Raw genomic sequence first — 14,761 nt, forward strand, 5'->3', positions numbered from 1 at the left:
GAAAAGGTATGCCTGGCATGGACCAGGTGAATGATCGTTAGTTGGAATAGCTGCGATGAAGTGTAGTATAGCAGCTCTGTTAAAGGGATACAGCAATGTTGGTTAATTTTGTTTTTTTCTAGTGTAGTTATAAACTGTCACATTGACTAAAGCTACAAATCAGTTTTCTGATGTGGTCTTTTTGCTCTCCCCATTTAAGTAAGAGACGGGGGATTATTATGTTTGTCTTTGAGGGACTTAAAATTGTAGCAGCCATAAAACACAATTATAAGACTTTTTCATTTCCATGAGTCTTATGAACAAAAAGAAAAGGCTGGGATAGCTTTTGGTTTTTCCTGTCTCTATCTTAAATTTAAAGTACAAAGTAAAAGAAGCCAGTGATTAACATAAACCTTAGTATTCCCTTAGTGCTCTTAAAAGTTGTCTTTTTCACTCTAAAAGTAGTCCATCATCATTTTGAAAATTTGTGTTGATAGAAAGGAGGAAGCCACATTTCAGAGAAAACTGTCATTAGGATTTTGGTATGTTCTCTCCAGACACATTACTTACATACTATTGATCAGACCTTCTCTACAATTTTTCATCTTGCTTTTTTCCTTTACTATTCTTTGTTATAAACTCTATTAACATTTTTAGTGACCACCCAACATTTTGTTTTTAGAATTTTAAATAATTTTGAGTGTATTTTAATTTATTATTTGTGCATTCTTATAATAATTATTTTAGGTCAACTGGCTATTCTGAGGTGATAGTTGTCGTTGGAGGCTGTGAACGAGTTGGAGGATTTAATCTTCCCTACACTGAGTGTTATGATCCTGTGACAGGAGAGTGGAAGTCTTTGGCTAAGCTTCCAGAATTTACCAAATCAGAGTATGCGGTCTGTGCTCTAAGGAATGACATTCTTGTTTCAGGTAAATAAAGAATTATTACAGTAGCTGCTTTTAATTTAAACACAGCTCGGCTATTTTAAACCATAACAGTGTCTCAAAAGGAAACAATGAAAGTGGATATACCCACTCTAGGTAGATCAGATTATACAACAGATGACTTTTTGTCCTTAAAAACAGGCACAGGATGATGCAGAATGATTTCAAAAGATTCATCAGAAAATGCCTTAAACCATGCCATATTTTAAGTGCTCTCAAATGCATACAGAATATGGCATAATTTTTTAAAGTTTTACTTGTTTATTTTAAGGAACAGTAAAGTGTGCAAAGTGAAAAGTACTCAGAATTAAGCATCTCCACCCATGTTTACTGAAATTCTCCCCAAAGTTTATGAAATAGAAATTTCCTTAAAATTCTTAACTTAAACTTTTTTTTTTACAATATGTAATGTTACCTCTAAAATCAAATAGATAGTAAAGTGACAGACTTATATAAAGTATAACTACAGTATCCATGGTCTGAAATTTGTTAATTAGTTAAATAATTTTACCAGCTTTGCAGATTACTATTTTACTACACGTTGAACCACTGTATAATAGTATGCTTTTAAAAAAATGGATGGTTTTTAAAATTTTTTCTAGAATAATTCTGTTGTTTGGGTGCTTCTCTTGTTTGACTCCTAAATGAAAACTCTCATGTACTTGTAAAATTCATAATCTGCCTTTTATTATTTGGGGCATAAAATTATTTCTTGAGATAACAGCTGACAAAGTTAAATCTGCCATTTAGCTTTAAGAGGGTCCTTGCTTAATTTATTCGAGTTGAACCCTCGAATTCTTGGCTGGATGAATAAATAATTGTTTTCATTATCTATACCTTTGGCATAGATCCCTTGGTGGTATACATATTAGTGTATGTGCATTGCTTTGCATTTAAAGGTGGAAGAATCAATGGCCGTGATGTCTGGATTTATAACTCGCAGTTAAATATTTGGATCAGAGTTGCTTCTCTAAATAAAGGCCGATGGCGTCACAAAATGGCTGTCCTCCTTGGTAAAGTAAGAGAAACCACTTTTTATTCTTATTACTGGTACATGTCCAGAATAAATACCACAGATGAATCCTTCATTTTACTCACCCTCTGGGTGTTTTGGATTCAGACTGTATTTCCTTCCATTTCTAACCTCAGTACATAAACTGAAGATATAAACAGTTTGACACTGTACTTTTGAATGGATATTTTGTTCTCCCAATTTGGAATTCATAGCAGTGCAGCACATTTCTCTTCTCATGCACCACTGGAGTCTAAATGCCTGAGAAGCATTGGAAAATGAAGGAGTTACATCAAGTACAAAAACAAGCCAATGTCTAATCCAAGCAGTCTTTTTCCTTTTACTGACTTTGGCAGTCAGGCCAAGATATATTTATCTAGAGTGATGTTATTTTATCTTATTTATTTGTACAGGTAGGGACAAAACAAGTAAGTGTTAAGATAAACTCACCAACATAATTTAAAGCAAACTTCTTATTGGCTGCAGCTAATGAATATTTAAAAAACCAATAATTTGATTCTGAACCCATTCACTGTTCTCACAAACTTGAGAATCACTTGTGGACTAGTGGCTTCCAAACTTTTTAAGAGCAACTACACCCTTCTTTGAAGTTAAATCTAATATAAAAAGCCTTACATAAAACAGATAAAAATACAGCAGTGTACCAAGGGCTAACTTGGACTCTTTAACCTTTCCGTGCCTCCATCTGTATCAACTCCTTCAAAGCCATCTCAAAATTAATGAGCAATCTAAGTGAAAACAGCACACTTGCTTGCACATTTTTTTTTTGGAGTATAGCTGATTTACAGTATTGTGTTAGTTCTAAGTGTACAGGTTAGTGATTCATATTTTAGGGCTTTGTTTGTTCATTTGTTATATTCCAGTATTGGTTATCACAAGATACTGGGTGTATCCCACATATATTTTTGACCAGTCCCCTAGTACCCCCTTCTAAAAACTTTGCTGCTTCTTAAGTCCTCCCATGAAGACATTTTAGAGCCACCAGTGAGAAAGCAGAACTGCTCTTGTTGAAACAGATGATGCCAGGAATCCTTCCCACTGAGCCTTCTATCAGTTCTCATTCCCTCCCCTTGCCCCCAACAGAAGCTTCTTGAAATCTCTATTCCATAGAATACTAAAGTACAGTTTGAAAGCTACTGTTAATTCCTAAGGGTATTGATCTAGTGTGCTGCTGCTGGCGACAACACCAGTGAAATAATGAAGACCTTGAGATAGATGTAATGGAAATAAAATACTAATACAGAATATTTTCTAAAAACCACTGGTTTGTTAGTACCTACTATATTATATATGGTTTTGGTAGCTATACCTCAAGAATGACAAAATACTACTGGACAGGGACAGCTAAAATAATTAAGGGGTTAGAAAGAGATGAAGTCTGACTAAAAACATTATAGTCATTTTATCTGGACATACAAAGGCAAATTAAAATCACTGATGTCTCAAATATCATAAATGGATTGATGAACACAAATTTATTTGACAAATATTAGTATTTTTGACTTGAATATACCCAAAACCAGGAAGCACTAACTCAAGAAATAAAGGGAATCCTTCCTGCCTTACATAGCAAGTACTCAATTCATGGAAAACTGTTATCCGAAAAATTACAGTATAGTCTGAATTCAAACCTATAAAGTCATTTAAAGTTATAAATGCTCTCTGTCAGGGAAACATAGGATGGTTTGGAATATAGTCAGAGCAAGAAGGAATCTTAGAGAATGCTTAATGTAACTTTTTCGGTTTACAAAGAAACTGAGTCCAGAGAGATCAAGTCGTTTGCCCAGTGTTGCACAGAAAGTGATAAAGCATGGGCCAAAGCTCAGGTTTTCTTAATCTAGAGGCCTTTTATCTTGAGACTCACAGCATATATTTTTAGTTTCTTCATGCAGAGAAGTAGTATTAAAGTTTAATCCTCAAAATTACATTGTATGGTAGGTACTATTATTGTCTACATTTTTAAATTGAGGAAGTTAAGACTGAGTCAGAGAGGATAGGTAAACTGCCCGAGCAGGGTCTTAACTTGAGTGGCAGAGCTAGATATGGACCCTGCCTCTCCTGACTTCAAAGCTACACACTTATTGGTACGTTGTACCACAGTTTCCATACCCCTTCTAGCTGCGTGACCTTGAGTAAGCTACTTAACTTCTCTAAGATGCATGATGTTGGGAGAACAGACCCACCAACTGATTGTTTTAAAATAATGTGAGAAATGCAAGATTGAAATAGCTTTGGCTGCTGAGGAAATTTGGAAGAGCATGGAAAGATAGATTGTGGACAGACTTGAATGATAGTGTGTAAAGTTTGGCCTTGACCCTTAGGCATTCACTGTTGAACTATTAAAAGGAGTTGATGAAGTTTTAGAAAGATTAATCTGTGGTTTAGAGAGTGAGTACAAGAGTGGAGGCCAAGAGCTTGAGAAGTATGAAATGATATGGACCCCAAGGTAGGATAGTGGCAATGGGAAACAAAAGGAAGGGACAGATGTGAGTGATGCTGTGAAAGAAGGCTCAGTAGGACTTAATAGTTAATTAGATATGGAGGGAGAGAAGGGTTGATGATGGCTGTCCATTAAAAGAATGTGGATATTAAACTTGGGAGAGTTTCTATAGGCTAAAAGTTTCTTCTTTATCTCATGATGCTTAATGGATTATTTGGCTTATAAGTGATTTAATAAATGGCGTGTTGATTAGTTCATCTATTATAGAAAGATATTTATTTGCCTACCTACCTTATATTTATGAAAAGAAGATGTACATAAAAGTTCTTTGAAACGTACAGTATAGAGTTCATTATGTATCAGGTACTTTTCTAGGCATTGTAGGGACTAAATTGTAAAAGGCCCTGCCTTCAAAGATTTCACAGTCTAGAAATTCCTTACCTGATATTTTAGTTTCATAGCTTCATTGCTTTATAATATTTGAATATTTTCATCATCCACGATTGTGAGCATTTGTGCTAAGTCCTGTAATTCTTAATGCAAGCAGTATTGTCCCTAATAGGGTGAAGATTGGTTCTTGGTGGGGTGAAAAAATTACACTGTTTCATGTATAAAGCACAGATTTATATACAGTACCTAAACAGATATGCAGTATATCTATAGTATTAAATGTTCATCAGAGGGAACTATTATGAAAAAAAAATGTTTTAAAAGGGCTCCTTGGTGGTAGTAAGAGAGTGATAATTTCTTTTAAAAGATCCAGAAAATAAGCTAAGTATGTTGCTGTTACAGTTACCATAGACTTTTAAAGGGGAGAGATCCCTTAATTCTTTAGCTAACTAGTTAAAAATTAAAACTTTTGATAATTAAGATTTTTCCATGTTTTTTACATATAGGTGTATGTTGTTGGAGGCTATGATGGGCAAAACAGACTTAGCAGCGTAGAATGTTATGATTCCTTTTCAAATCGATGGACTGAAGTTGCTCCCCTTAAGGAAGCAGTGAGTTCTCCTGCTGTGACTAGCTGTGTAGGCAAATTGTTTGTGATTGGTGGAGGACCTGATGATAATACTTGTTCTGATAAGGTAAGCCTTGTTCTCTTATAGAAATTACTAATGACATACACTAGAAGAGAAATACAGAAGGTTTATCAAGTAGGTAGTTAGGTCTCTTAGTGTGAGGGGCCTTCTAAAAATTGGTACTTTATGTTTTGTAGGGAAAACACTGAGTTACAAGTTACTAAAGTGAGATCTTAATATATCTAACATTTTCTGTAAAAAGTGTGATTCAGTCTTTTTGAAATGAGACTAATCTCAATGTTGAGATCTTGTACTAAATAAACTATTTTGTTGAGGGGGAGGGTATAGCTCAGTGGTAGAGTGCATGCTTAGCATGTACAAGGTCCTGGGTTCAATCCCCAGTACCTCCATCAAAATAAGTAAATTAACAAATACCTCCCCTGCCAAAAAAGTTTAAAAATAAACTATAAACAAACAGACAAACAGTTTTAAATAGTTTACAGGATCAAAAAATTATTCACACAAAACACAATTGGGAATTGAATTAGCAAAGGGTAAGACAATAACTAATTATACTGCTTCCAGCTGGGTCATTTTCTGCATACTCTGAAAATATTCTTTAGAACAAAGAAAAGGAAAGAAACCTTTCTAATGTAAATAAAATATAGCACAAAGCTGCTACCGTTCATTGAACTCCTGGGACAAAAGAATATGTGCCATCATGACATGACAGAAAATACCATGTTTATTCTGGAAACAAATGTCTAATGCCTAATTCATTTAGCAATAATTAACTGAATTTTGTCAATCAATAAATTCTTTTCCTAAATTAAATTTTAATATAATGTCAAATGTTACATATTTAGAATTCATTAGTTCAGAATTTGTGATAATTCAAAGTATACTGAATTGAGGTTCACTTGTGTTCTTTTGAAGAAAGGAGTTCCTAAATGTGTAAAGAAATTGTATTCAAATTGAGGCATACTTCTCCTATATAATACATTTTTTTTTTTAAATCTCGTCTCTTAATTTTAATGGAAATAAGTTAAGCAGACCTGGTAGCCATTCATCCTGGAAACAATCCCTGTTTGTAACTAAATTCTGCTTGATAGTAATAAACTTGCATTTCTTTTGAGAATTTCATATTCAGATATTTTACTCTCAAACTAACCTCCCTTAAGTCTGAATTAATGGGTTTTTATTTTTAGTCATATTGGTAGACTTTTTATTAAGTAAATTTGCATTTTTATTGAGAAATTTTAATTAAATATTTCTATACATTCTTAGGTTCAATCTTATGATCCAGAAACCAATTCTTGGCTACTTCGTGCAGCTATCCCAATTGCCAAGAGGTGTATAACAGCTGTATCCTTAAACAACCTGATATATGTTGCTGGTGGACTGACCAAGGCAATATACTGTTACGACCCAGTTGAAGATTACTGGATGCATGTACAGAATACATTCAGCCGGCAGGTAATAACATAAAATAGGCCAAAAGAAAAATCAGTCTGGGTGGGACCAAGTACAGACCAGTATGAGTACACTGTAACTTCACTGTTAATCTATTTCATGTATGCTTGTTGTTTCATAATTTTTTGAAACTCCACCTAAAGCATATGGTATACTTGTTTTGAACTCCTTCCAAGGAATTGTCTTATTGAAATAACTTACTCTTCACAATCCCATGGTAAAGTTGGTATTGCACTTGGTCTGTTGGGGTTTTTTCCCCCTTGACCTTTTGTAGGTCCTACTCCAGTCCTTATCCCTCTCTCTTGTATATTTCAAAAGAGAAGAAATGCTCCCAAATTGATTTCTTTCCTTCTGTGGTTAGAAACTAGATAATTTGTTGTTTTTTGTTATAAAGGAAATGGCTGTACTTGGGTTTCCTCCACCCACACCCTGCTTGGACCCTCACTCTGCCTCCACCGCAGCTCCAGAAAGGCTTCCCTCCACCTTTTGACTCAGGGTTCTACCCTTTTTCCTTCTACCACCAAACTACTTGAAATGGTGCTGATGCTGGACGTCTGGCTCTACCTATACCACTCTAGAGATGTTGTACTCCCAAAGTCATTACTAATAATCTCCTGAGTCTCATTCACGTTCTCTCTTTTGTTTCTACCCAACCCTTAAATACAAGTATTCCTTGAGCCTCTTTCCGCTGCCCTCATCCCAGTTTATACTGCATTCCTGAGTGATCGCAATTACTGCTCAGTACTGATGACTTCAAATATTACTCTCCATTATAGCCTCTCTCCTGTACACCAGACTCAAGTTTCAAACTGCCTATTTGATATTTTCTATGGTATTCCAAGACTTCAAACTTAAAACAATTCACGTTCTTCACCAAGCCTACTTTTTCTGTTTCCAAGCAACCTACTGAATGGAAAAACTGTTTCTCCCTTACTCACAACACTTCTGACACCAGATATGTGGGTTTATTTCCACACCAACCAATTCTCCATCTCCAGTTGGTGTCTGACAATTCAATTCAGTTCTGACACTACCTGAAGTTAGTTTCAGATTCCACAAGTTAAGGCCTCAGTCCTACAAGACTGTCACCACTTCAAATGCCAATCGCAATTCCCAGGTTGTCACCAATACTTCTGATCAGTCAGCTATAACTCAAGGTTTCCACAACCCCCTCCTTGGGTTCAGTAATTTGCTCAGGAAAACACCTATTAAAGTTTACAGGTTTATTATATAATGAAGTATATTTAAAAGGACACAAATAAACAGCTGAATAAAGGGGTACCTAGGGTAAGGCCCAGAAGAGTCCCAAGCACGGGACCTTCTGTCTTCATGGATTTGAGGTGCACTACACTCCTAGGACATGGATTTGTTTACCAACCTAGAAGCTCTCCAAATCCTTTACTTTGGGGATTTTTATGGAGGTGTAATCCTGTAGACACGATCAGTTATTGATTCAATTTCCAGCCCTTCTCTCCTCTCCAGAGAAGGGAGGGTGGGGTGAATCTTTCAAGTTTCTAATTATGGCTTGATCTTTCTGATGACCAGCCCTCATCTGGAGCCCACCAAGAGCCACCTCATTAGAACAAAAGACACTCCCATCAACCAGGAAATTCCAAGGGATTTAGGAGCTCTTAAGTCAGGAACTAGGGGCAGAGACTAATATATATTACTAATATATGTTTTTCTGTTGCATACCTGGACACAATTTTTTAGATTTTTCTTGTTTTCTCTTCAATTGATTTAGTCTATCATATCAATTCTGTGTCCTTAAGAGTTTTGCCTATTCTTTTCCATTCCTGTGGTTCCTGCTTTCATTCAACTTCTCATCAGTTTTTACCTAAACTTAAAACAATGGATTCTAATCAGTAATCCTTTCTCTAATGTCTTGCTTCTCTAACCCATTTTGCCACCAGCTATTTTCCCGCAAATCTAATTATGTCTCTCGTCTGATTGGAAACATACTGAGTAAAATCCAAAAGTTTTTCCACTTCATTCTATGCTTTCTGTTGTCTAACCTCTGCTTGCCTTTCCAGCTTCATTTTCTTCACCTTTACCCCAATTACATTAAGTATCTGTTGCTTGCATTTGCTATACAGATGATGTGTGTTCCTGCCTTGGTTTATGCTGTCCTCTTAGCCTTTAATACCTTTTCTGCCTTCTCTACTTGTATTCTACTCATCTTTCAAGGACCGGATATAGTTACAACAAACTGAGGTTGCCCTATTCAGAATTTATGTCTTTTTTTTCTTGCTCTGTCACTACATTTATATCTCTATTATGGACGTCATACATTTCCTTACATAACTGTTTATTTCCATACTGGAATTCAGTCTTCTTTAGGATACTGTATTTTCTAACTCATCTCATATATCTTGCATTTATTGGTGCTCAGTAAATATTTATTGAATAAGTAAACAAATAATAGTGAAGTAAAATAGGAGTGAAGTAACAGTGGGTCCTAATTTTAAGACAATTTTATATGCAAGATATGTAAGAATTATAGACTATAAGGATAAAGACTAGAGTTTGAGTATAACACAATTTTTCTAAAGTTGTTGACATTGAGGTATATAGTCTCCACTTAGTAATATATTCAGAGAAACGTTGCCTCAACCAATGAAAGGGATATAATAGGATCTCAAGCTTCATAGTAGAGAGAACATAATCTTCTACCCTCTTATATCACATTTAAGTAAAATGAACCACATTTCTCTAGTTCAGTGGCCTCCTGGAAAGGACAGTTTCTAACTCTGTAAGTGAGGTGTACCCTGCCACATAAGAACCCTGTTACATTCACCTGTGTGACAGAGTGTTTACACTTAATTCTGAATTTTTTAACCAAATCTATTCTTTATTGATTTATCACAGTGCATATTTTAAAGCACAGTGCATTTCTGCTAAGAATTACTGTTCATTTAAAACTTGACTATACTGTATAAGACAGTAGGAGAGCTTAGGAAGATAATTGCCAGCATCTAGCGTAATACAGGGTATATAATGAATATATTTTAACTAAATGATTGAGGTAAAACTAAGGAAAAACAACAGGACATACATGGCACATTTTCCCTAATTAAACAATGACTGATACTGACTTCAGATATTTCAAGGAACATTTAGATCAGAAGTATATTTATTATAACAAAGACAGATCATTAAAATCTAAATCAAGTATTCCATATCAAATCTCTTGAAGCAAAAAAAATACTGAGATTTCTAGGATTATCTTTTCTCCCCTGGTCCTTTCTTATTACCAGTACCTCTAAGTGCATATTATTGATAGGCAATTTTTGAACCATCTGTAAGTGTTTGCCTACCTTTTTAATACTAATCAAATGAAAGAGGATAAGTCAACTGTAATCTCATGGTAGACAGCTATTTGAGTCAAAGGTTGTGTTTTGTTTTTTTTTTTAATGCTTTGAATAGTGAATGACCAAAAAAAGAGCTAAAAAATGAGTCCTGATAGACCCAGCCTTTTCTCTTTCTGTACTTCACCATTTCCTTGCCTTTGGACTTTGCATAATTCTCAAAAGCCACAACATACTATTTTAAACATATTTTGCTTTTTAATTTTCATCAGGAACATATTTTTTTTAATTGTGGGGGTTTTTTTGTTTTTTTTTTTTTTACTCCCTGTTTTTTTTAACCTTTCTTCTGTGGACTAGATATTTAAAATATCACTGAGTTTAGAATAATAAAAGAAATCTGATTCTTTCTCTTTATGTTGTCATTTTAACATTTAAGCATTATAAAAAATAAGGAGAGGGGTATTTTTTACAGTTTCATTTCATTGTGTTTCATTGAAGTCAGAAAAATAACATTAAAACTTCATATATTAATAAATTAGTTTTCTTACTAGCTGCCATTACTCTTGAGATTCTCAGAGTGAAATAAACTATTGTACAAGTAATTTCCTGATATGAATGAATAACTGTTTTCATGGTTGCTTGCTTTATTTAATTCTGAGAATTATTTATGAAATGATGTTAATAACAAAAGCCTATAATTATATAGCTTAAGAATCATCATCAAAGTGACTTTAAGGTTTGGTAGTACAAGTCAACATGTACTTAAAAACTAAGGGTGTTGTTTTTTATTGTATTCAGAACTCTTAGAATTTATAAAAAGAGCTCATTTTGCTTTAGATGAAAAATGTTGTAGTTTAGTACATAATTGGTACAATTCACGGGTGGTATTCTGCATAAAAGTTTGTCATTCACATGATAATGGGGCAAGTAATTTTGTGTGTATATAAACTCTAATGTAAGAATTTTTAAATACTCCCTAATTCTTTTAGACCCTAAGATACTATCCTTTATTATTTTAGTCCACCAAGATTTAATTTTTTTCTACCAGAGCAAAATTTTTATATAGCAAATCTGATCAAGTAAAAATGTTTATTGTACTCATTGGTAGAACCCATTTCATTTTTGGTTATGTGGAAACAGGATAATAAGTAAGATCAATAACTTTCTGAGTTAAAGTAAATTGTAAATAGAAGAATAATCGACCTGTAGCATAACCAGATACATGCAGTAGTGAGACAATTTTACTGTGATTTCTTTCTTTGAAGAATCACTCTTATCCTTGCAAGAATATTTGTTTTGTATAATAATTATAGTTATTGACACAGGAGTAAAATTTAGCTTAGAATCTCATTGTGTGGAATGTTAACTATAAAATCTTATCTGGGGAGTTTCTATGCCCCACCCAAGGCCTCTAATAACATCTTTGTTAATTTGGTCATAGCTCTTTCATTCATTCATTCAATTTGTGGGTAATCCCATATAATGAATAATGTCCCTATCCCTTGGTCATGTAATAGCCACTTCCCTGTAATAGGAGAAGCAAGCCATACTCTTCAAGGATGTTTTTGTTAAACTACTATTAAGATAATTAAAACTCTTCTCTCAATTCACCACCCCCACTTCACTTCCCGTATCTTGATCCCAATTACTGACATACATTCTATCTTAACACTCCCTTCACCCATGCAAAATTATCTAGTACTCACATATAGAGCAGGAGTTGGGCAAAAGGGAGCTTATTTCATGTCTCCTTTTTTGACTGTGTTAAAGCATGCCTTATTTTACTTTTCAGTTTGCTACCAAATCCCCTATCTTCAACAGCTAATTTTTTTTTAATTTGGTTGAACAGGAAAACTGTGGTATGTCTGTGTGTAATGGTAAAATATATATCCTGGGTGGAAGACGGGAAAATGGAGAAGCTACAGACACTATTCTCTGTTATGATCCTGCAACAAGTATCATCACAGGGGTAGCTGCAATGCCCAGGCCAGTGTCCTATCACGGATGTGTGACTATTCATAGATACAATGAGAAATGCTTTAAGCTCTAAAGCCAGGATACCTCACCCAAGAAGCCACACCAATCCAAGATGAGAGGTTTTAAAAACTCCAGAGTGGGAAGTTGACATATTTCCTTTATACCATATGCACAAAAAGGTAAAAATAATAATTGTGGTGCCTTTCTCCCCAAAATATCAATCTTTCAAACTGTAATAAAACCTTTCCTGTAATTGAAAAAAAAATATATGTTGAAGGTAATAGTGGTCTTTGCTTGGGCTTTGAGAGTGTATCTTTGTATTTGTAAGAAACCTATGTGAAGTAGGAAATAATGTCTGCCTGCATATAATAATAATGTCTGCCTGCATACCTTTTAGGAATTTGTGAATGGTCTCTTCATTTATGTAGGTTTATCTGCAAGACTGTATATTCCTTATTTTGTCTTATGTGTGTGTGTGTATGTATATATAGAAAGAAAAAATTTCATGACTTAAGGCTTCATTTAGGTTGACTCACATAATGCTTAGAATCATTCTAAAGGGGAAAAATCAGTTTTAAAAATCTTTGTCACTGAAAAATATATCCAAAATGATTAATTTTACTGGGTTTTTTCCCTATAATTGATAAAAATGTAATGACAACAATTTGAGTATCAAAAAACACTGAATTATTGTGACTTCATTCTTTGAATTGGTTTCTTATATTAAAGATTTTTGAGGAGGGAGGAGATATAAAAGCAGGTACCCCTAAAATGGGGATTAAAATTGCAGATTAGTTCCTAAGAAAAAAGCTACCTAAGACCATTGAAAGGAAAATGACCCACCGTGGCTCACAAAAGTCTTTATGTATCATCTCTAAATCCTCTAAGGAAGCGCCTTTTCTTGAACCTGGTAAAAAAAAGTTGAAATCCACTTTGTAATATTATCTTGTGAAAAACTGGGATAGATTTTCTCCCTAGCCCAGTATGGTTTGACCTCATTAGTATGGTGCTTTGGGTGAGGACCTCTTCCTGGTTACCCTGTTTTCTTGTGAACAGCTGAAAATCCTGGGAGTCTCTACTGTTAAGCTGTCCTTACAGGATAAAGTGGGGACCACCTGTCTCAGTGGGTCCATAATTTTTTTTAATTAGCTATCTGAAGAAATTTAACAGCAGTAGTTGGCAGTCTTCTATAATATCTCTTTCATCTGGTACCCATGGTGTAAAATGTTGATCAACATTCTCAAGCTTCTATGCATCAAATTGCCTTTGTCTAGATGTTTCAGTTTCAGTTTAATAAAGCTTACTAGTTTTCAGAGAAGAATGTAAAACTTTTTTCTAAGGCAAATGGAATAGCAGAAACTACAGCATAGACGATTATTGTTATTTCTGGGTGGACAGATAAAATTTACAACATTTTAGGGATGTTCCAGGTAGCCTGCTGTATTTCAACTTCCCAGGCGTTACTGTCATCTCACATCATGATTACATACTCCTTGTCATAGGGGAAATGACGCTAATATGTGATTATAGTGTCACCAGATTTCTGTTAAAACCAAGGTAGTAATCAAAAATCTAACATTGATAAACTACTTTTTTTTCCTCATTTTAGAATGATACAGAGATTTCAAATAAACTATATGGCATCAAATTTAATGCTTAGCTGGAATCTGAATTCTGAGGAAAACTCTAAAAAACTTAAATTTTTAGGGAATTTTTATTTTTCAAATCATATATGAAATGGTATATACCTTTTTGTGATAATTATCAAAGCAATTTAGAAAACAGTTTTCTACCATTTTAGTTGAAAGGCAATAGTAGATACAATTGGGATACTGTTTTAAATTTTAGAGTAAACATCTATTTCTGCATCAAACTTTTGTAGATAATGGAACCTATTTAGTTCAGAAATTCTTTGTGGCATATGAGATAACGTATGAGAAAAGTGTTTTGTAAGTGCTGAGGATTATATAAATGATACTTGTTATTTTCATGTGTATTTGTAAGATCATGCCCATGCATAAATACAGACACTTCACACAAAAAGACTTTCTCAACATAACTTGTATTCTAGTATTTTTGTCTATTATAAAAGTATTAACTATTTACTTGTATTTTGTTACACATTTATTTTTAATATTCATGTGTTTATTGTAGTAAATTTGAAATGAAATCCCATAAAACTGAATTTGTTTAGACATAGACCTCATGCCAATATTGTTTAATTTTTTTCTCTACATAATTTAAAACTACATAAATTAAGTAGGCCACCAAGAACTTAGCTTGAACCCTATGAAATTAAAGTAACAATTTTTAAAGTTACCTGATACTTTACTTTCCTTTAATTCTTTATCTTCCTTTATTGATTTTTGATAAATAGTAATGTTAGCTTTGATAAAATAATAAAGAACTTTAAAGTATAATTAGTATATCAAAAGGGATTTATCAACCACATTGGTGTCAGACTATATTCATACTGTCATCACAGAGTTGACAGATTTTCTTTTGGTGGGTGATGCTCATAGAAGCCTTTGGGTTAGGATACATGTATATATATGTAGATAGATAGTATGCTCATCTACACACAT

The 14,761-nt window shown here is 33.9% G+C and overlaps 1 protein-coding gene across 3 annotated transcripts in view; it reads left to right on the forward strand.

Annotated features, from left to right (window-relative positions):
- The window catches only part of KLHL24 (kelch like family member 24), a 31,018-nt gene extending 16,523 nt beyond the window's left edge, over window positions 1-14,495 (forward strand). For all 3 annotated transcript variants that reach the window (XM_015236677.3, XM_072961956.1, XM_072961949.1), the window contains 5 exons: window positions 727-911; window positions 1,826-1,944; window positions 5,296-5,484; window positions 6,706-6,894; window positions 12,049-14,495. In XM_015236677.3, the coding sequence (XP_015092163.1) occupies window positions 727-911; window positions 1,826-1,944; window positions 5,296-5,484; window positions 6,706-6,894; window positions 12,049-12,249 (883 nt within the window). In that variant the 3' untranslated portion in view covers window positions 12,250-14,495. The remainder of the gene's footprint in view (window positions 1-726; window positions 912-1,825; window positions 1,945-5,295; window positions 5,485-6,705; window positions 6,895-12,048) is intronic.
- Window positions 14,496-14,761: the final 266 nt, after the last annotated feature.

The sequence above is a fragment of the Vicugna pacos genome, chromosome 1, assembly GCF_048564905.1.
Source record: "Vicugna pacos chromosome 1, VicPac4, whole genome shotgun sequence".
Taxonomy (NCBI): domain Eukaryota; kingdom Metazoa; phylum Chordata; class Mammalia; order Artiodactyla; family Camelidae; genus Vicugna; species Vicugna pacos.